This window comes from Seriola aureovittata, chromosome 19 (genome assembly GCF_021018895.1).
Source record: "Seriola aureovittata isolate HTS-2021-v1 ecotype China chromosome 19, ASM2101889v1, whole genome shotgun sequence".
Lineage (NCBI taxonomy): Eukaryota > Metazoa > Chordata > Actinopteri > Carangiformes > Carangidae > Seriola > Seriola aureovittata.
This window is the reverse complement of record NC_079382.1, coordinates 9,641,708-9,662,968: the sequence shown is the minus strand read 5'-3', so window position 1 is coordinate 9,662,968 and position 21,261 is coordinate 9,641,708. Positions and strand designations below refer to the sequence as shown.

Here is a 21,261-nt window from a genome sequence, read left to right as displayed (position 1 = left end):
CTATTCTATTCGAAATACACATTTTCGTCAATTTGATTGGAAAAAAATAGATGTGTTTTCCGGTGCAAAATATTTGGATGGAGGTATAAATTAGTGGCTGGATGTATTGACAAATTCATGGAAATGCAACGAAATTAAATACAATATGAACAAAATATCTAATAAAACATTATGAGCGAATGTGCAGTTAATGTGGGTGAAAAACGAATTACATTACATAATATGGGTTAGTGTAGTGGAGAATTTCACAATTATAAAATTGAGATTCTTTCAACCGTCTATAATAAATTAATTTCTTGACGTAACTGTGCTAAATGTTTGTAACCTGGGGTTGGGAAGGTTCAACATTCTTCTGCAGTGCTGAAGGGAAGGGCTGAGGAGGATATAAAGGCGCCACCACATCAGCTGAAGGTGTGAGTGACCAGTTTCCAGTCTCTAGTTGAAGTTGCAGCAGTTACAGGAAAAGTCAACATGAGCCGCAGTCCAGAGAGGATGTCATCATACAGACGTCATTTCGAGGGCTCCCTGGCCGCCCCTCCCGCATACCAGCTCCGGGTGTCCAGTCCCTCTCCCACCCGCAGGGAGACCCGCTCGGCCAACTTCACTCGGAGTGGTGGGACGATGGGGCGTAGGTCCCTCTCCAGTAAGGCTCGCCTGACCAGGTGGGTCACCTGTACCGTTGAACCTCTACAGGCTCTACTCAGATTTTTGTGCAGACTGATATGAATGTTTCAGAAACAATGCAACTATTAAATACTTAATTCAAATAGCTTGAAAGTTTGACCTCAGGTTTTCAACATAGCTACAGCAGCTGTAGAAAAAAAATCATATTGATATCACAGTGTGAATGCACAATGGGTGCTAAGCATCTTACCTAGGAGTGCATAAGTGCATGAATATGAAGTAGCTCATAGATCAGTCAATCTTTGTTAAAATATAAAACATACATTAACTCAAAACGATGATTAATCTTTTGGGTACTCTCTTCTGCTCCTATCTACAGCAGTGTGAGTATGGGAGCGCTGTGCTTTGGTATGTCCATGGGGCTCGGGCCAAAACTGGACCTGGATGCGGCTGCAGCAGAGAACCAGGCCTTTATGACGACTCGAACTAATGAGAGGCAGGAGATGGTAGCCCTTAATGACCGTCTGGCAGCTTATATTGAAAAGGCAAGAGGCCCCTCACACCATACACTGATACACATGTGTATACTGGTGGTCATGTATACTGGAGATGTCTCACACATCTCAGATATATGTTTTTACTTGTTTGTTTCTATTCTTTTTTTCTTGACATCTGATCTTTGAAATCTGACTTAATTTTGGCCTTCTACACCAAGTATTCTTAAACCAAGCCAAATAACTAGTAAATGGAAGTGCAATACAATGACAGACAGTATTTTTGCACTTTCAACTTGTGATCATCAAGTTTGTCAGTTTGTTTTGCTTCCCTCCTGTAGGTGCGAACACTGGAGTCGAAGAACATGGTGTTGGAGGCTGAGATTGAGGCCCTGAAGGGTCGCCATGTCAGACCATCAGGCCTCAGGCAGCTGTACGAATCTCAGTTGAGGGAACTCAACAGGGACACTGAGAAGATGAGAGTCCAGAGGGTGAGAGGCTGAACACAACATATGATCATGTGGTGATGAGTGTTGCCATTCTTTTTGGTAGTCTTATTAGTGCCACCCAATTAACTGCTCCATTTTTAAAACAATTTGACCACTGTATCCCTTGTCTGTACAGGATATGTCTTTGGTAGCCAAGGAGGCAATGTTGGGCCAGTTGGACGCACTGAGGGCCAAATACGATGAAGCTGTGGAGGCCAGGAAAAAGACGGAGCACGACATTGAGGCGCTACGTCCTGTAAGACACAGTGGAAAGTGTAGCTTTTCCCAGCTTTGAGTTTAGTAAGAATTCAAAGCTGTAATGTAACAGATCATTCATGCACATATTAACTTTTATTTCCCTCAACCATCCAAAACCTGATGTTTCAATCTTTCCCAGGATGTGGATAAAGCAACTTCAGTCCGGATTGCTCTGGAGAAGCAGCTGGAAAACCTGGAGAGTGAGCTGGCTTTCCTGCAGAGAGTTCACAAGGAGGTATGTGTGTCTGCTCACCCGTCTGTCCCTCCACAGCGTACCGTGTATATGAGTCAGTGTCTGGTGGCTGGTATGCCTTTAATTTTTATCAGTGATGGTTTAATGGGCTGGTAATTATTGCTATGAAAGGTTATACTTAAATCAAGAGCTTGTTGATGGATTGAGTGAGTAAGACCATAAACATGGCAATTATCAGTGTGGTGTGAAGGGCTCATAAAGTTAGAGGGGAAAGCTGTTACTAACTTGTAGTGTGGAGTGGTGCAACAAACCTTACTTAATGACATTGCTTCATACTTCTGAGTTATACTACTCAAGAAAAGTCATACAGACCAACATTTTATATGAATTTGAGATACAAACCAGTGTTTTAGTGCTTTATGCATTGCTGTTCTTCTACCCCGGGTTGTTTTCGATCCACTGAAAGGAAATTGAGGAGCTCATGCAGCAGATCTATTCAACAGCCACCAAGGTGGACCTGACGTTTGGCCTCCCAGATCTCTCCTCTGCTCTAAGACAGATTCAGTCTCAGTATGACAACATCGCCGCCAAAAACCTACAGGTAAGGTGCAAACAGTGACGCTGCAGTATGTTCTGACTTTGGAGAGTTTGCCTTTCTTTGTATATTTGGTTACTTTCTATGCACAAAACGTCATAAAACATCTAAAGGAACTGTGGAAAATACTGAGATGACGAAGCACATTAGTGTTTTGTATTCAGACACCATGCAAGTAGAAAGCGTGTGCAGCTATACAGAGGCTTTGTAACTTATTAAAATTCTTTTCATGTTTGTTCCTCTGCAGGAAATGGACAGCTGGTACAGGACAAAGTTTCAGGACCTGAGCAACATCTCCAGTAAACACGTTCAGAGTGTTCGAAGTGTGAGAGAGGAAATCGCAGGCTATAAAAAGGATGTGAGTGTGGTTTTCTCTTCTTGTTTTTGGCTGGCACTACCACCTCTGTATGTAAGCTTTGTGCACATGTGTGTGCTTAGATCCTCAACAAGGAACGTGAATTGGAGGCATTGAAGAGCAGGAATGAGTATTTGGAGGCTCAGATCCGTAATGCAGCCGTGAAATACAAAAAGGAGGAGGAGGACCTACAGGTATGATGTGGCATTGCGTTTATTTATATTCATACATTCTCATTATATATTTTCTTGCCATTCTGTCACTCGAAACACCTTAAAATAAAGCTATTCCATTCTATCTATTGCAACAGGAGCGTATAGAATCCATTAAACTGGATCTAAGGGTGACCAAGGAGAAGATAGCGCTGCTGCTGAGGGAATATCAGGAACTACTGAATGTCAAGATGGCTCTGGAGATTGAGATCACCACCTACAGGTGAAAAAAACACATTGGCATAGGTTAAGGTAAGGTGGTAAGGTCAACCCGAGCAGAGCAGATCACAATTTCATTTCCTCATATGTAAGAATTTAAAATAAGTATAAGATATAAAATGGAGGAATGTGTGTGTATCTCTTTTTGTCAGTGTTTCTTTTTAACATAATTTCCCTCTGTTTATTCGGCAGGAAGCTGATCGAAGGGGAAAACAACCGTCTGAGCACCATGGTCCATAACCTGTCTCTGACTAGAGGCCTGCATCTCACTTCTGCTGTTAGCATGTGTGCTGCCTCAGCCTCAGCCTCAGCACCTGCAATGTCTACAAAGCTGGATGACGCCCCCACTGACACCAGCAGTAGTGGGGCAGAGAAGGCTCCAGGTGCTGGCACAGCCCGAGTGGAAGTCGCCTCATCAGACACTCAGACAGACGGCAGCTTAGAGGAACAGGCTACAGAGATGTCTGAGAGGAAGACGGTCCTGATCAGGTAGACGAGTCTGCTGCCTCACATCTGTGATAGTTCTCAGTCAAATCTCAAACAATACAGTAATCTTTCTCAATCTTTTTCTTCTACCTGTTGCCCCTTTGTTTTTTCCCAGAACAGTTAAGACACATGAAGACACTTATGAGAGCAACACACAGGAGTGCACCATCACCATATCTGGAGCAGCTGATGACACAGATGAAGAATAAACCATTTGTCTTTCCCAAATCTTACTATCTGACTATAAGCTGTACGCCTTTTCATGTCATGTTAAGTCAGATTTTTTTTAATGCTTTGAAAACCTTCAAATTGTAAATTTAATTCAAGAGAAAACACAAGGTACTGCAGTGAGAGGAATTCCAACTTGTACTCCAACAGCATGTCCCCGTTTCAAGGGTTGTGTTCATCAAGATGTCGCTCTGCTCTGCTTCTAACTCTGTCAGCCTCTCCGCTCATTTAACCCTCCTGTGTGTCAGGGACGTGTGTTTGAAAGTAACAAAATAAACAGCAAGAAAGCATAGTTGTGGTTTTCTTTTAAATATAGATAGATTAGCAGGATTCATTGGCATTATTTCAGTCATTTACTGAACATTACACTCATTGCACTCATTGTTCTTTTTCTGTTTTCCCATTGTTTATTTCAACAAGAGCAGCACAGTCTTTCCATAAAATATTCAAGGAAGTACAACTGATACAATCTCCCTCTGTAAACTTTTGATTTCACTGGTTTGAAAAGCAAAGAAATTACAGTGAATGTGCAGTGTTACATCATAACTAAACATTAACTGAAACCCTCTCTCTTAATTTGTTTGTGCAGACAACTGATGTTTTAATTATGGCATATATACAGCTAAGCAGATTACATGGAAACCCATAATTAGGCACATGGCTGCCTGTTGGAGATACAATAACAAGTCGAGAGCAGTGTTATATAAAGTTGCATAAAATCCCTTCATTGTCTCCCCCAGTGTGTTCCATCTTCATAAAGAAGAAAAATATAAAGAAATAGAAAAGTAAAGTAAAGTACCTAGTGCAATTAGCAGTACAAAATAATTTTCCACCTTCCCCAAAAACAGACAATTTTGATAAATCAGAGCTGCATACAATGATGTAAAAAAGATTTCATTCAAAAAGCACCAATTTAGACATGGGTCAATATCATGCGAATGTGTTTCTAGTGCAATGGTTTGGGTTCATCTCCCACTCCCCCCGCGAGGCGGTAAACTGCAAGGCTGACTTCATGTGCAAGGGCATCAGCACTCTCCTAAAACACAAATACAGCATGGACGACAACAACATTATTCACAATACAATCGCATCCACTGTGGTTTTTACACAGTGACACCGGCGTGAGAGTCAAATACAGAAAAAAAAAATCTCCCAAAAAGGAGGAGAATATAGTATATATATAGAGTATGATTTCTCACCTGTGTGTCTGCCTCGGCGTAAACTCTCACCACGTCCTCGGTGCCGGAGGGTCTCACAAAGGAGCGCGCCAGTTTGTGCTTCTTCACTAAACTGTCAATGGCCTCCTGCAGCCCTGCTGGGCTCAGCGTCCGTCTCTCTGCATCTGTCGTGTCTATCACTCTGCGGTCTGACACCTACAGAAAATACATCATATACAACCACAGTTATGTATAACTGAATACACACAGTGTACTTGTGTGGAACTGGTACTGAGGGGTGCTGATCACACTACTCACAATGTTATGGTTAAGACATAAACTTCTAGTCTTGTAATTTGAAAACTGTTAACATTAGAAACCAATATCTAGCAGAAGTAATACTTCTGGATGTTAAGTATTGATACACAGATACAAAATCTTTACAACAAAAAAATAATATATTCATTCATTTTTTAACATTTTCGATAAAATTCAATGACTTTCAAGGCCTGAGATGTAGAAACACTGACACTTCTGAGAGGGGCAAAGGATTAATGATCAGAAATATGAGACATGATAATACATAAATTTGGGTGTACCTTGACTTTAAGCTGCCTGTTAGGCAGATCAGTGTAGATAGCATCCCACTGCTGGACAGTCATACCCTTGATGGCTAATATAGCTTCAATCAGCAGCATGTCAGAAATGGCGTCACCTACAGTCTGTAGAAGATGAAAACACAAAAATCATCAACATTAATAATATTAGAAAAATAGTTTTTCTACTGTTAAAAATAGTTCCAGTGTTGGAAAGATATACGCGATACATATCCCAGTCCAATATGTGTGTGTTGGTGTGTGTCTACCTGGTTTATGACGTTGATAGTGTTCTGCAGCAGGAGAGCTGCTCTCTTCCTCTCGTCGTTAGCGTTGGGGTCCTCAGTGAGCTGCTGGATCTTCTCTTCAGCCGCCTTACTGAACAACGTCTACAGTAAAAACAACACAAACACACTATGATGCAGACTTTAACCCTGATCATACACATATTTTAAGACTGTGTCTCTTTCTGATATACTCACAGTTCCATGGCCATTGGCCTCAAAGTACACACCAACATCAAACTCCTGGGCTACATGGTGAAGGTGCTTCACTCCAGTCTTAGTACACCTCACTATTACCTAAGGGACAGCAAAATATATAAGCACTAACTTCTCCGCAAAAATATAGAAATAACAGGAAAATGCACTTTGTGTGTGTTTGCTCACCTTCATCGTGTCCTCCAGATAGTGTGTGGAGCTGCCGTTAGCATAAGCTGTTTGCACCACCGCTACCTTCAAGTCTAAACCAGCCTGTATGTCCACAAAGAAAAACTATTTATGAAGAGTTTGCGTGGGTGTGTGTGCTTATTTGTTGTAACGTGTGTATATGAGTATGTACCTGTGTGATCAGCTCTTTAAGGAAAGTGACGATGACAGTAGCTATCTTGTCTCCATCCAGCAGGTGAAATTGTCCCTCGGAGTCAGTGTAGTAATAAACTATTCGGTCGGCGTCACCGTCAAAGGAGCAACAACGCTCCCCTGGGTTGATCTTAATACCTTTGCAGAGAAAGAAGGTGGAAAAGCGGTAAATTAAAAACAGCTTTTTTTTCTTGGTTTCTTTTTTGCAATATAATTTCATCTAGCACCTCTCTAATATAAACTACAATTCTAGAGACACAGAAATAATCACGAGTTGTTTCTCTTGATGGATTCCTAGAAAATTCTGATCATTTTACATCAGTCACGATGCAGACATCAACAAAAGACTTTAATTTCAACAGCAAAATAGTGCGAGTTTAAGGCTAAAAATGTGTCATTATTGTGGTAATTTTCTGATTAACAGTCTCCATTTTGTGGTCAACCACTGCATCTATGATTACACATGAAATAACAAAACAATACATCATATTGACTGTTTTGCTGTCACTCTAGATAGATATCATGCTTAGTAAGAAGGGAAATAGTTTCCTCCAGTGGAGATAATCATAAACATCTATTAATGTATTGCTCATTTTTTGGAGCACCTCATTTAAAAACTTTCTTGAGCATTCTCTACACTTTTTAACCATGTGAAGGACTGACAGACTTTAAAAGCGATGTTTTACCTGTGGGAGGTTTCTGCTGCACTTTGACAAAGTCGGCCCCACACTGGTGGTTGAGCTTTCCTTTGCTGCCGTCGTTGAAGAGAGAAATCTGCAGCTCCTTCTTCAGGTGACTCTCCATCTCAAGCACCTTCAGAGCCCCGATGCCGTTAGCACCATCCACACACAGGTGCTTCTGGTCGTCTGTGCAGTTGGTAGCCTACCATGGTTGAAAAGATGGAGGGAAAGGAGAAAGGAGTGATTGCTTGTTGAGTGGACAAACTGAAAAAAAACACACACACACCCAACAGGATGCGCTCAAATGAAGTCACAAGAACACATGACACAACCTGTTCTCTTACATTCTTGATGAGCTGGATGAAAGCCTGGCACAGTTTGCGGTAGTATCCGTCCACTGTGGCCTCTCCATATTTGCCCTGTGTGTTCTGACTGCAAACCATGTAGTGGAGCTGTGGGGTGGTCACCAAACCATAGTCTGACAGGACAGAGGGAGAGGATTAAAAGACAGAAAAGGTGTGAGAGGAGAATAAAAAAAAGTTGAGAGGTTAATGAAAACTAAGCAAAGGATCAAACAAATTCATATGAGAATATATGACTTTAATTAACCGTACCTTTACTGTGACCACCGAGAGCAGACACTCCATCCAACACTGCCTGTGACAGGCTGGCACTGCTGCTCCTGAGAATGAAGGACAAATATTTAATTTGAATGAGAAAGATTAATCCAAGCATTACAAGCAGTTTTTTTAGCTACGCTGTGCCAACTCTGAGGAAAATAGGTAGGTTAAATAGCATATTATGGTCAGGACCTAATATTTCTAGTTGATTTAAAACTCAGTTCATGCAGAGGGCGCTCTCAAATGAACCAGCACAGGATTTTTAATGATTTTATGCTGGGATTTTTTTAGTTTTGAGTTAAAACTTTATATTGTAGATTTGAAAATATCTGCTGGCCCTGTCTCTATGTCGGCACAGTAAAGACTGATACACAACAGAATAGTTAACATCACGTACCTGGTGTCTTTGCCCACAAAAACATTAGCCTCCTGGCTCATGTTTACAGCCTCCTTTTCTATAATGTCTTTCAGAGCATTGAGTAGATCGTCCTGCTCTGCGTTAGCCAGCTGGGTGGCGTAGCCCTCCCATGTCGGTGTCACCATCTCTCCCATGGGGTCAATCAGCTTCACCCCATTGTCTTCCTACACCAGTCCAAATATAAAGGCACAGGAAAGAGGGTGAAGGGGAGAGTTATGATTATGATGTGTTATAAGATTGCTTAAGCTGGTGATATCAAAAAAAAAAAACAACTAAAAGACACAGAGCAGTAGACAGGCTGAGGTGAAACCTGCCAATTTTCTAAGAGCATCAAGGAAAGGAAACAGCATCATGTGGACAAATAAACTATAAACTTAAAACGTGAATGCCACAATAAAAACTTTAATCCAAATTCTTATTACACGACCTCTGGGTTGTGTGATGCAGTGACCATGACTCCGATGGTGGCTTTGGTCTTTTTGGAGCGGAGCGTAGCCAGCAGTCCCATCCGAAACATGATGTGGTTCAACAGTTTGGCGCTGGTCCTGAAGCCAGCGGTTCCATACTGCAAAACCAACCCTGCAAGCTTTGGGTGCTGACTGGACTGCTTTGATACTTCCTGGAACTGGGCCATTACTGAAACACATAATGACGACATGAAACACAGTCCAGTCGATGGTGGAAGAAACACTCAGGTCTTTTACTTAAGTAAAAATAGCAATACCTTTGGGCTTAATCTTTCCAATGCTTGTTTTGCAGGGTAAATACAATGTAAAACCTTGAACGAAACTTCTTTATCACTAAAGCTGTATTTATGTTTGATACAGCAAGCTTTTTATCCACAGTAATGTAACCTGGTTCAAAGCATGTGAAATAAGCCTATAAATATCTCCAATAAAAAGGTGCACAGAGCTAGCAGTGTTAGTCTTTATGTCATTACAGTTCCTTAAAAATTGACGAAAACAAGTGCATCACACATATTGAATAAGAATATGATCATGCCTTGTCATTAGGGGCCACCGTACTTTGTCCCTTCAGTGGAAATGCAGATCACAAAGCACTGGAGGAACTTTTACCCCTGTGAAAGTTCTTGGACATCATCTCTTGGGAAATTAAAGTTCCTCGAGCTAATGGTGGAACCTTGAGACAGACTTGCAGAGAGAGCTTCTTAAAAAATATCTTTTTTTCTGGGATAAGCATTCTGGGATTCTGGGATATTTCTAGGAAACAAAATACACCATTTAGTTCTTTTAAGAAAACAGACCAATTAAAATATAACAAACATATGTTTTTCAGGCTAAAATACCATGTGAAAACAATTTAATCATATCGAACTTTATATACGATGTCGAAGGAGAAGGGAGATGGGCAAAGGTTACAGCAGCAGCTATCGCCTGCTAAAAAGATAAGCTTAATTAACTGAATCATATGAACTGAATGACTGGACTGACTCAGTCAAACTTGCTGTAATAACGTAACGTGATGCTTTCAGCGATGAACGTAAAAGTAGTTAACACATGAAGTTGTTTTTTTTAATTCACTTACTTCGTAGTGTAGCCTACTCAATGAGAAGCTTCTTGTTTCACAGGTTCGTCTTCTACTTCCCTTGACGTGGCTACAGTTCCGTCTACGTCACGTGACGCAAGTACGCTCAGCGTGCCTGTCAGTGAGCTTTTCTCCACCAGTGACTTTACTCTGATGCAGGGATCCATCCTGAACAACACAGCCACGCCAAATGACCGTATCGCACTTAAACACAATTTCGCTTTGTTAGTTACACACATGTTCTTAAATAAATGAGAGAGCGAATAAGTCTGGACACATTTTTGAATTGTGGTCTGTGGGCCGAAGCACAGTTCAGATCTAATGTCCCCGTAGATCATAACCACAAAGCATTTGGGCAATTAGAGGGTCTGCTTATCTAGAAAACGTTTCACATTCATCATCTGTCATTCTGCACGTTGTGCGTGCAAACCTGTGTGATGCATAGCCTATATATGCAGCAGCGCATAAGCTACAGTCACGCTCGCATTTTAACCCTTTGGCGCATCGTGACGTGAGTTTCTGCACACCCATGACCCCATGTCGACTCCCCTTTAAGAGACTTGGGCTGCGACGTGTGTCATCCAACCCTGTGCAAGGACCCGTTGGGGGAGGAGATTCTAGATGGACACATAGATAGGCCAAATAAATAAACAAACGACAGGGGGGGAAGGAGATAAGGAAATTCCTGTCTGTCTTTTCCTCTTCCCGAGCATCTTGCGCTGCGCAGTGTTGGCCACACCACCGGGGAGCGGTGCGCATTTTCTGTCAGTCTGAGGAGAGGACCAGCGCATCTGAAGCGGCATTTCTGAGCCGAAACGGACAGATCAGAGAGGGAAGAAACACCGCAGTCTGAAAACCAAGGGGACCATTGCGGGTCCCTCTCTTATTTTGAAAGCTTTTTTTTTAATGCACTCACGCGGGAGGAACAGCAGCCAAACCTGATGCCCGCTCCAAACAGGATATTTGACCGGCCTATGGAGAGTTGATTTAGGAACGACATTCCGTAATTTTCCAAAAACATTTTTGATGATTAGAGGAGCTTCGCTTGCGCAGCGTTTTCATTTGTCTATTTTCGAAATAATAGCAGGGATTTAGAAAATAGCCTTCATTGCCAGCTGAGTGTTACATAACCGAGTGGCTTTAGCTGTCCGAGGTGCTGAACTGAACGGCCAGAGCCTATAACGGGACAAGCCGTGGGGAATTCACAACCTTGCGTAAGTCTACTCATGTCACCACACATATTATCAACGTGACCGCACGATTTGATGCGAAAATAGCATTTATCTAGTGTTTTGGACTAATCGTGTGTGTTTTCTTTCCGCCCACACAGAAGGTCACAGGCCTATCAGTCGGGGAAGAGGAAAGCACGGGATCCGCTCACTGAACCACTGGCTGGGTTTTATTCAGATTTCTTTTTTAAATCGTCCCGTGTTGAGATACATTTCCTGAGGTGGTCGATACAGCGGAGAGAAAATGTCGGGGCAAACGCTCACGGATCGCATTGCCGCTGCGCAATACCAGCTAACGGGATCAGATATGGCCCGGGCTGTCTGCAAAGCCACCACTCATGAAGTGATGGCGCCCAAGAAAAAGCACCTGGAGTGTGAGTGTAGTCCTTCATCTTCTTTCTTACTGCATGGGCTGGCTTTATAAGGGGGAGGCAAACAGGCCTCACACACCACACACCAATGCAGACACAGGCCACATGCTATCACAATCTTAAGAGCTAGTATGGCCAGTCACATATAAGTCCCTTTGCTTAAATGGGTGTGGTGCCATAATGAATTGATGTAGCCATGGCGATGACCCCTCTGGTGACCCTGTGTGTCTGCCCCCAGCAAAGATGATGGAGACTCAGAGAGAGAGCGAAAGTGGGAGACAGAGAGGTAGCGAGAAAAGTCATCCCATTTAATATATTTCTGTGCTCCTGCAAAGTCATTTCCCTTAACTTCACATTTAAGCTTTAATTGTAATGGAAGAGGTCTGCATAGGCTACTGAAGTAAGTTTGTGAATCATGTGCACACACATAATATTAGAATTAAAATTCCAAGTTATAATGCTGTCTAATCAACATGTAAAAAGACTTATTTAGGTTTCATATTGTCTGTAGGTCAGTATTGGACCATAGAGTCACAGCTAAAATTATCAAACCTCACAGCTTTATTGACACATCTACAGATGACTTATGATAAATCGTGATTAATCACCATCATCTACCACAAATACTGAGTCAGACCAAAGCAGTGGAATGGCATTGAGTACAAATGGTGATGGGTACTCTAGTACTCTAGCCCTACATGTCCTCTGGTTTTATGTCTGTCTGTCTGTCTGTCTGTCTGTGTGTGGTCGCTGGGCAGGTCTGGTCCTGTGTCTTGGACTGGGACCTTATATCTTGCGATCCGTTCACCTGCTGAATAATTTAATAATCAGCCAATGACTGCCTTGCATTATTTACACAGCCAAAGGTGACAATGCTAATGCCAGAATGCGCCGGAGACCATTACTTCCCCTTTTTCTACTATTCTTTTGTGTTTTTGTTTTCTGTGTCGTTAACTTTGGACAGCACAGACTTGGACTCGTGTAGCTGCTGAGCAAACATTCATTGGTACAAGTCATGACCTAGGAAAGACCCCTTGTTTCAACAATCTAGGCTTGAAAGGATTCCTATATGCATATGCAGCACATATGGACATGTTGTCTTCCTAAAGGTTTTTAGTCTTTGAGGTTATGCTGTATCCATTTCTAGGGCAATTCAACAAGCTCCCTGTATGTAGGCCACTGTGCTTCTCTTGCACGTGTATCTTGGCTGGAGGAAATTCCTAACCTCAAAAAACTGAAAAACATTTCCACTGAGACCAACAAGAGTATATTGGAAACAGACATAACACACTCAAATAATAATAAATTAGTAAGCATTCATACAAATAGTAACAAATAGACTCTACGTCTCTAAGTAACTGTAATTTATTCACTAAAAAGTGCAAGTAAAGGCCACCTACATGATAAGCCTTTCAGGAGGTTTGATTTATTTGACACTTGATATATATGTACCATATATAACCTGTCATGTATTTCTTTATCATACTGACCACAGTCTCTGACCCTTGGGGTGGATGGATGTGGGTGTGTGTTGGTGGTGGTGCAGTGCAGTTGCCATGGCAACAGATTGAGAGTGCCAGGGGATGGCACTGTAATGACAGAGGGAGATTGTGAGAAGGAAGAGGGCAAATGACAGGCCTGTCTGCTCATGCTGCCTGGAGTGCAAAGACAATCAAAAAAATGAATGTAGAGTTCTTTAACCAAACCAGAACACTGAATGATCGTGTTCTTAAATGTATTTGTACTTGTGCATTACTAAATCTTGTGTGAATTTTTAGGAGGACAAATTATTTTTTTATCGCATGTCGACATGTGATGCCTGTGTTTGATTTCTTGTCAAATGAGGCCCACAGAGCAATCAGGGAATAAAACCCAGGTGTCAGGGATGGGTATTTCTTGCCATTGGCTTTAAAACACTAAACACATTGAATTTCATATTCCAATTTATTTAGTCATGTATTTAATGAAATGAACGCTGGAGGGCATGTCGTACAAATGTTTTGTTTCACAAGGTCAACTGAAAGTGTACAGTTTGCTCAACACCAAATGCAGTAGGTTCAAATTCATCTGAGGTCATGTTGTAAATATTCTGGATGTAATGGGTGCAAATGATGTGTCCAGTATATTACTTTGTGTCTTTGACTCACTGTAGCAGAAGCCAGCACAGATAGCATCTCTAGATGTCAAGTGGAAATTAAACTAATTACTCGGCTGTAGTCTTTAAAAGTATTGTTTAACAAACACTTATTTGCTCTCCTGCTGAGAGTTAGAAGAGAAGACTGACACCACTCTCATATCTGCACCCGAAATTTAAGGTTACACAGTTAGCAGCTGGTTAGCTTAGCCTAGCATAAAGACTAGCTTAGCTCTTTCCGAAAGTAACAAAATCTGCCTACTAGCACAGAAAAAGCTCAATATTTAACATGCTATATCTTGTTTGTATAATCTGCACAAAAAGCTGAAATGTAAAAATGAAATCTTGCTGTTTCACGAAGTGTTATGTGCCAGACTGTTTCTTTGCTGGGAGTGAGTTTAGTGAGCTTTAGAGTTGCTGGCAGGCTGATTGTGTTTCCTTCAGACACAGCCAGACTAGCTATTTCCCTGTTTCCAGTCTTTGTGCTAAGCTAAGCTAAGCTAAGCTAAGCTAATGATCTGATAGCTGTAGCCTTATATTTAGCATACGGAAACGAGAGTGGTATCAATCTTCTCATCTATGTATAACCATTTATTTAAGATACCTCATCTGTTCTGCTTAGTGGTCGAGTCTCCCCAAGCAAATTCTGAGTGTAAAGTTTATATGGTGGGCTATATTAGCGCCTTAAAAAATTCCAACAATGTAGTATTGTGCTTAAAGTTCCACAGTAAAATTTGTCACACTTTATAAATGTGAACATTAACACCTGCATAAGTTTTTGAAATCTAATTTTACTGCTCACAATTGAGTATGTCTGTCTATTATACAGTGAGTAGTGAATGAAGAGTGATTTTGGAAACAGCTAAGGTGTAAATTGGTGTGAGACAACCTCCGAAGCTCTGTCAAGATGACATTAGTTGATAGCTGACAGGAGTTAGACCATGTGGACGAATCTACACATTAACACAATGACAACGTGTGTGTCCTGTCTAAGTTTATCTGGAATATTCTGGCTAACACTAGAGTGACTTGTTGTGTAACTATAAATCACAGTTATAGCAGATAGACTCAGACACTGACTAGAAAAAGACACAGTTAACACAGACACAGTCACACACAAACATACACTCGTACAGTATGAGGCCTCACAGTTCATTCTTAGATCTCTCCTGTAGGCTGTGGATTACCGTAAGAGTCTTTATATAGCTCAGCCAATCCTCATTAGACACACACATACGCATTGCTTGTACATGATTGTGTGTATGTTTCAGGTAATGATAGCACAACTAGATTAAAGCCTATGATATGGGCCATATGGCAACATATTAAACACCGGTAAGCAGATATTATGAAATATCTACATTCACAGTTTATTAGTGGGTATTATGAGGTATAAATCTGAGGAAATAGCTGTGGATAACACTGTTCATGACACTAGTATGAATATTAACTTAGTAGCTATGCCAGTGACATGATAATGTTATATAATCACATTTCAGCCATTGTTGACCATGTCTCTCTCTCTCTGTGTGTGTCATTAGAAAAGGCTACAGGGGAGTGTAACCTTCAGCCCTTTCACAGAGAAGTGAGGTTAAAAGACAAGAAAAAGAGACTGAAATCAAAGATAGCGGATGGAAATAACCAGAGACTTGAAAGAGAGAAAATTAAACTTTAGAATAAAAACTCAAATGTGTTGTAGAACAGATAATTTGATATCTATAGGAGCCACTGTAGGACAACAGATGAATGTTACTGCAGCCATCATTAAACATAGAAGCAACAGACAGGGCTGTTGCTGTGCGGCTGTTACCATCTGGTCAAACTGTACAGATGGATTGCAGCAAAATTAGCTCCACAAAAATCAGACGGAGATCAAGTCTATTACTCTATTCATTTAAAACCAGATAAAAGACATTCACAAATTTAAAAAAATTTTAATTAATTTGCCACTCATCCTCATTTTTATAGTGATAATGTGTATTCCATTTTTAAGATAATTAAATAAACCTGAATCATTATACTCAACAGCACTGGTGACAAAAAAGCAAAAAAACAGAGATGGTGTGAAACAGGTGGTGGGAAAACAGGTGTGTATGTAGGTATACCGTACGGGGGATGGGCAGTGAGGCAGACACCACAGAAAGACTAGAACCAGTGATTAGTAATAATCTGTTTACAACCCCCCAACCACCCTAGCCTTCCCAGCTTGACACCCTTTTATGACCTTGAACAGCTCTGACTCTCATACCTCTTCATTTCTTACACACTCATGTCAACATAACTGATTCTGAGCAGACTCACTGCCGTTCTTCTGAGTGTCTGCTCTCTCTCTCTCTTGCTCATCATGTAGCTGTTCTGGTCTAGAGTTTGGTATCTACCTAGAGCAAGGCCTGTTCAATATAACGGCCTTCCGCTCCTTCCATTATTAGAGGTGCCTGCCAATATTTGCTGCATTCCTCTCTGGCGCTGTATGGATACACTCAGTCCTGTCCTTGCTCTTTAGTCATCAATGTCAGGCTCGGAAATGAAATTGTTATCCTCTTAGTATCTAACCACCACGGTGCCCATAGCAAATGAACACCTGTTCTTGTATATGTATATTTATATCATGTAAGGCAAACATGTTTTTCTAATGCATATGGCATTGTTAGCAAATATCCTGCAATACTTGATTTAAAAATGCCATCCATCTTCTCTCAAAGCATTACCTTTCTTTGCTTGATCAAATCCTCTTGCTCTCGCTTCATATTTGGATTTCTGTTTCTGTGGCCATCTGTCTGCCTGACTCTCTCCCTCTCTCTCTCTCCCTCTCTCTCTCCAGAGAAACAGCACCAATAGACACTCCCACATCAGACAAAGACTGAATAAAATGTTAGATATATTAATATTTTCATTGAAAAAAGCATAAAACATTAATGCTGTAAAGCTGCGAGAGTGCATCAGCTAATCGGGGACCTGTTTAATAAGCCTATTTTGAGCACTGCTTACACACAGATTTCAAATGGCAACAGTGTCACATTTCATTAATCATTTTGATTTGGAGATTTGGTGAAATGGACTCCATGTAGACAAAGCGGCTCATATAACTGTAGTTTAGAGCTGACACAGAAAGTAAATCATTCAATAGTTATCAATCAATATTTTGTTGTATGTCATTTTTCAGGCAAAAATCTCATACATTCGTTGAGTTGAGTTTTGGTATGTTTGTCAGACATTTTTCACTATTTTTAATTATTAAAAATCTATTTGCTGTTCAAATTTTCCCTAAGTAGCCGTTACCAGTGAATCAGCAATTTACACATGGAAGGAGAAAAATACATTTTTTATACTTTCCAGCAGGAAGAGAGTTCAGGAAATAATAAACATATAAGAAAATGTACTTGAAATATACTGAGAAATTATGTGTCACACTTTCTTGAAACTTTAATCTCTGGGCAATTCCTCAATACAGCTGTGGTTCAGTGTTTGATTTGCAGTCTACACATTTTTCTGTATAATTAATGTCTAAGCAATGTGAGATAGAAGGAGTTATACATATTCACATCCCACCACACCTGCACTGCTTGTATTCGACTTCATGCAATGGTCTGGACACTTCTGAACTGGCAGCCAGGGCAGGGGAGATGACAAGGCATTATTCTCTCTCTGCATTGTCAGCGTGTGTGTGTCTGCATATGTGTGTGTGTGGGCTTGTGCACCAAATTCATTTTGTATTTGCATCAGGTTTCTTTCCTGGATTAATATTCTGATGGGTATCTCCAGCAGCTCTGAACATTTAGCTTCCACACTTCATCAAAGTTTAATCAGAGCAATTGAAATCATCTAGGTGTTTGTCTAAGGATCCTAACCGGTCTGACTTTCCTCTTACGGTTTATCTAACCGTTGTGTGACTGTGCTCTTTGCAGACCTGGTGTCAGCCACCAACACCACCAACGTGAATATCCCTCAGATGGCTGACACGCTGTTTGAGCGAGCCACCAATGCCAGCTGGGTGGTCGTCTTCAAGGCCCTCGTCACCACTCATCACATGTGTGTCCACGGCAATGAGGTGAGCCAGAGCAAATATAGTTCAAGCTTGACTCTGTTCCACTTTTATTCAGCAGTATTGGATAAATACGAAAGCCACATTTAATCTGTTACTGTTTTTTTTTTTTAGAGTAAGTAAAGGCCCTGACTATGAGAGGATTTGGTAAATAATAAATGTGTTGGTAATTAACATGTGAGGTTACCACTTTGGAGAGCTGAAATTGGTCCTCTGAGTGTAGTAAAGGTTGTGAACGGTGCTGATAGAGCTGATAGACAGATGAATAGGAGGTGTGACCACAAACAAATAAAAGGAGTCCTCTGGGTCCGTGTACGAGCAGCCGTCCATGGAATCAGATATATAACAGATGATATATGATACTGCAGAATGAAACATCAGCAAAACAAGTCTTTGTTACAGATTGTAAAGTGTTTGTTCTGTTGTTGGGCTCTGCTTAATTTCTTTCCTTCGCTGCATTTGACAGGCACAAGACTGTTTACTGTGTTTTTTCTGTCTCTTTCTCAGAGGTTCATTCAGTACTTGGCTTCCAGGACCTCCCTGTTCAACCTCAGCAACTTTATCGACAAAACCGGCTCTCACGGTAAGAACACACAAGTCTGATCATTTGGTATGTGCAGTCTTCATTGTGTGTGTGTGTGTGTGTGTGTGTGTGTGTACGTAATGTGTGTGCATAGATCATCTGTTCTCCAGATGAGAACACTGACACATAACTCAACTTTCTCATTATCTGGGAATGCAAAAAGAAACAGGAAGAGATAGCTACAAAGAGAGACATCTGGCAAATAGAAGAAATGACACAAATTACAGGAAGGCCACACATGTAATTGTATATACAGCTATATACACACTCTCATACATATACACACACGCATTCAAACAGATGCTGGTATTTCTCTCTCTAATGTCTAATGCCATATATAAAATGAAGCTCTCATATTCAATCATTATATTACTATGATTAAAACAAAAGCAGCAGGTACAGAAAAAAAAATTGAAAATGAATGTATGACCTTATTCCAGATGTACTAAAATAAAACTAATTTAAAGGTGCAGCCAAAGAATAACACAGTTTTTCTGAGGGATTTTAAAATGTACAGATAAATGAATCTCAAATGTCAGATTTGCAGTATAATTGGGAATCCATGTTTACGCTTTTCTACCTGTTTTTCTTTTATACTCACTGTTATTTCATTGACTTTGAGCTAAAACAGAATGCTAATTTTTGAAGGAGCAGTTTAAACAGACTTTTGCCTCGAGCGTCTGTCCCGCACGTCCAAAATTTCTTGTTTCTGCAAGAAGACACTGTTCACTGCAGGTTACACTCCTACAAAGTGCTCATGGGCAAATTATTTTCATAAAAAATGAAACTTGGTCAGCAATACATCTCTCTCAAAACGAACTTCTAGCAACCAGGGTTGTATTGATCGAAGGAAATGCTTAGAATATGCATCACATAATTAGCTAAAAATGCAAATGAGATGGTGTTTATAGTACAAGCACATGTAATCAAAACAGATCCTAGTTTTTTAAATCAATGGTTCAAGTAGTATTTGCACTAAAGGTGGTATTTTATGAATATGCTATCCACCCAGATTTTAGTTTTTTTCTTTTAAAATCTGATTCACCTAATTTTTTCAATGGGTATTTGAAATAATAATAATTTAAAAAAAGCTCTGTATGTTTTTGTTGAGCACTTTCTGACATAAATTGAATTCTGTTTAGGCTACGACATGTCTACATTCATCAGACGGTATGGACGGTACCTGAATGAGAAAGCTTTCGCCTACCGCCAGATGGCTTTTGACTTCACCAGAGTCAAGAAGGGGTATGTTGACCATGGTTATCATAGTCTGTGCTGAAAGGCTTTATTGGCTCATCAGTGAGCCCTTCATTCACCAGTTCACCTCCTTGGTCGAGGGCAGTTTTTCACTAAATGTCCCTTATCTTGTGCTATGTCCTCCTATACGGCTTGTCTTCTCCCTGTGGAACATCTGATCTTCTGTCCTGTTGTGTCCCCTCAGTGCTGAGGGCGTGATGAGGACCATGACCACTGAGAAGCTGTTGAAAGGCATGCCTGTTCTGCAGACTCAGATTGACACACTGTTGGAGTTCGATGTGAGTCCGACTTTGCTTTATTTCTACTCTTATTTTAATTCAATTGAGTTTTTACAGACGTCTGAAAGGCCTTCTCATCCCTGTCCGTGATCCTCTCAGGTCCATCCCAAGGAGCTGAACAATGGGATCATCAATGCTGCATTTCTGCTTCTCTTCAAGGACCTTGTCAAACTCTTCGCATCCTACAATGACGGCATCATCAACCTATTAGGTCAGTAGTCCACGGGTACCTCTCGCTTGGCAACTCAAAGATCACAGTGAATCTGAATCTGCAAACCTCTTGTTTTCCACACATAGAGAAATACTTCAAGATGAAGAAGAGCGACTGTAAGGAGGCCCTGGAGATCTACAAGAGGTTCCTGACCAGGGTGACAAAGATTGGGGAATTCATGAAGCTGGCTGAGGTAGGACAGCCCTCAGCATTACATTAATGACATATCATGACGAACCAGTGTGGTAATGTGTGATTCTGAACTGTTTTTCAATCAACAGACAGTTGGAGTTGACAAAAATGACATTCCTGACATCAACTATGTAAGTAAACACATCTCATGGCTCCCATATCTTTTTTATTTGTTCTGTGGAAGGACTGGGACCATGAATATGATGCACATGAATGCCACCCACCCCTCCTCTCTCTCTCTCTCTCACATACACACACACACACATGCAAGACACAGAAGCACTCATGTCTCACCCACCACCATCTCCCCAACCCAGTGTCTCCACCCGGGGGTAGTGGTGGATCTAGCAGACTCAGATGACGAAGACTGTCCTTTTAAACCTCTGGAGGACCCGGTAACCACAGAAACACAGGGCGCCCTGGCTGAGTGCCTGTTTGCAGGATGGAGTGTCAGCATGTTGATCCTAATTTAATTTGACAAACACACAAATCTCACTTGCGTGAGTGTGTTTCTACATGCATGTGGGTATTGCAGTGAGATTTTCCAAAGCCCTGCCAATCTCAACGCTTTAACGCTTTTTTTTTTTTTTTCTCTGGAAATTGAAACGTAAACGTGGACTGAGAATGCAACTTGGGAGGCGTGTGGAAAGGACAAATTATTGATTTCTCCAGTTTTTGATTGTTTTTGTCAGGCTCCCAGCAGTATCCTGGAGTCGCTGGAAACACACATGAACGGTCTTGAAGATACAAAGGGTGGAAAGAAGGGGTAAGAAAGTGTTAAATAACATTTTTTATATTTCAGTTTAAGTACTTCTTACTCTCAGTATGACACCCAGTATGAAGCCAGAACTAAAGAATTAGGATCACATAACAACAAAAGTTAATGAGGCTGACATGAGAGAAAGAGAGTTGTTGAACACAGGCCTATATAGGTGC

The 21,261-nt window shown here is 41.0% G+C and overlaps 3 protein-coding genes across 20 annotated transcripts in view; 2 read left to right on the top strand and 1 right to left on the bottom strand.

Annotated features, from left to right (window-relative positions):
- Positions 1–144: 144 nt before the first annotated feature.
- Positions 145–4,347, top strand: ngs (notochord granular surface). The gene is made up of 11 exons (XM_056363460.1): positions 145–662; positions 1,004–1,169; positions 1,460–1,609; positions 1,743–1,862; positions 2,004–2,099; positions 2,524–2,658; positions 2,900–3,010; positions 3,091–3,201; positions 3,318–3,442; positions 3,631–3,927; positions 4,040–4,347. The coding sequence occupies exons 1-11, from the start codon at positions 472–474 to the stop codon at positions 4,131–4,133; spliced, it is 1,596 nt and encodes a 531-aa protein (XP_056219435.1). The 5' UTR covers positions 145–471; the 3' UTR covers positions 4,134–4,347.
- Positions 4,348–4,482: 135 nt separating this feature from the next.
- Positions 4,483–10,163, bottom strand: pgm3 (phosphoglucomutase 3). 3 transcript variants are annotated; one of them, XM_056363457.1, is made up of 14 exons: positions 10,029–10,103; positions 9,486–9,703; positions 8,911–9,119; positions 8,463–8,647; positions 8,060–8,127; positions 7,790–7,923; positions 7,452–7,647; positions 6,746–6,903; positions 6,574–6,657; positions 6,388–6,486; positions 6,175–6,294; positions 5,909–6,031; positions 5,352–5,525; positions 4,483–5,188 (listed from the first exon to the last, which is right to left on the bottom strand). In XM_056363457.1, the coding sequence occupies exons 3-14, from the start codon at positions 9,115–9,117 to the stop codon at positions 5,099–5,101; spliced, it is 1,638 nt and encodes a 545-aa protein (XP_056219432.1). In that variant the 5' UTR covers positions 9,118–9,119; positions 9,486–9,703; positions 10,029–10,103; the 3' UTR covers positions 4,483–5,098. The 3 variants fall into 3 exon arrangements, with proteins under 3 accessions (XP_056219432.1, XP_056219433.1, XP_056219434.1); XM_056363458.1 differs by lacking the exon at positions 9,486–9,703 and having other exon boundaries at positions 10,029–10,163; XM_056363459.1 differs by lacking the exon at positions 10,029–10,103 and having other exon boundaries at positions 9,486–10,005.
- A 418-nt stretch (positions 10,164–10,581) lies between these two features.
- The window catches only part of LOC130187634 (clathrin coat assembly protein AP180-like), a 24,451-nt gene continuing 13,771 nt past the window's right edge, over positions 10,582–21,261 (top strand). For 3 of the 16 annotated variants that reach the window (XM_056405406.1, XM_056405401.1, XM_056405399.1), the window contains exons 1-10: positions 10,591–11,242; positions 11,359–11,631; positions 17,668–17,810; positions 18,312–18,387; positions 19,530–19,632; positions 19,829–19,922; positions 20,022–20,133; positions 20,220–20,326; positions 20,415–20,456; positions 21,018–21,091. In XM_056405406.1, the coding sequence (XP_056261381.1) occupies positions 11,502–11,631; positions 17,668–17,810; positions 18,312–18,387; positions 19,530–19,632; positions 19,829–19,922; positions 20,022–20,133; positions 20,220–20,326; positions 20,415–20,456; positions 21,018–21,091 (881 nt within the window). In that variant the 5' untranslated portion in view covers positions 10,591–11,242; positions 11,359–11,501. Of the gene's footprint in view, positions 11,243–11,358; positions 11,632–17,667; positions 17,811–18,311; positions 18,388–19,529; positions 19,633–19,828; positions 19,923–20,021; positions 20,134–20,219; positions 20,327–20,414; positions 20,457–21,017; positions 21,092–21,261 lie in introns of all 16 variants that reach the window. The other 13 variants (XM_056405407.1, XM_056405408.1, XM_056405409.1 and 10 more) reach the window with 9 other exon arrangements.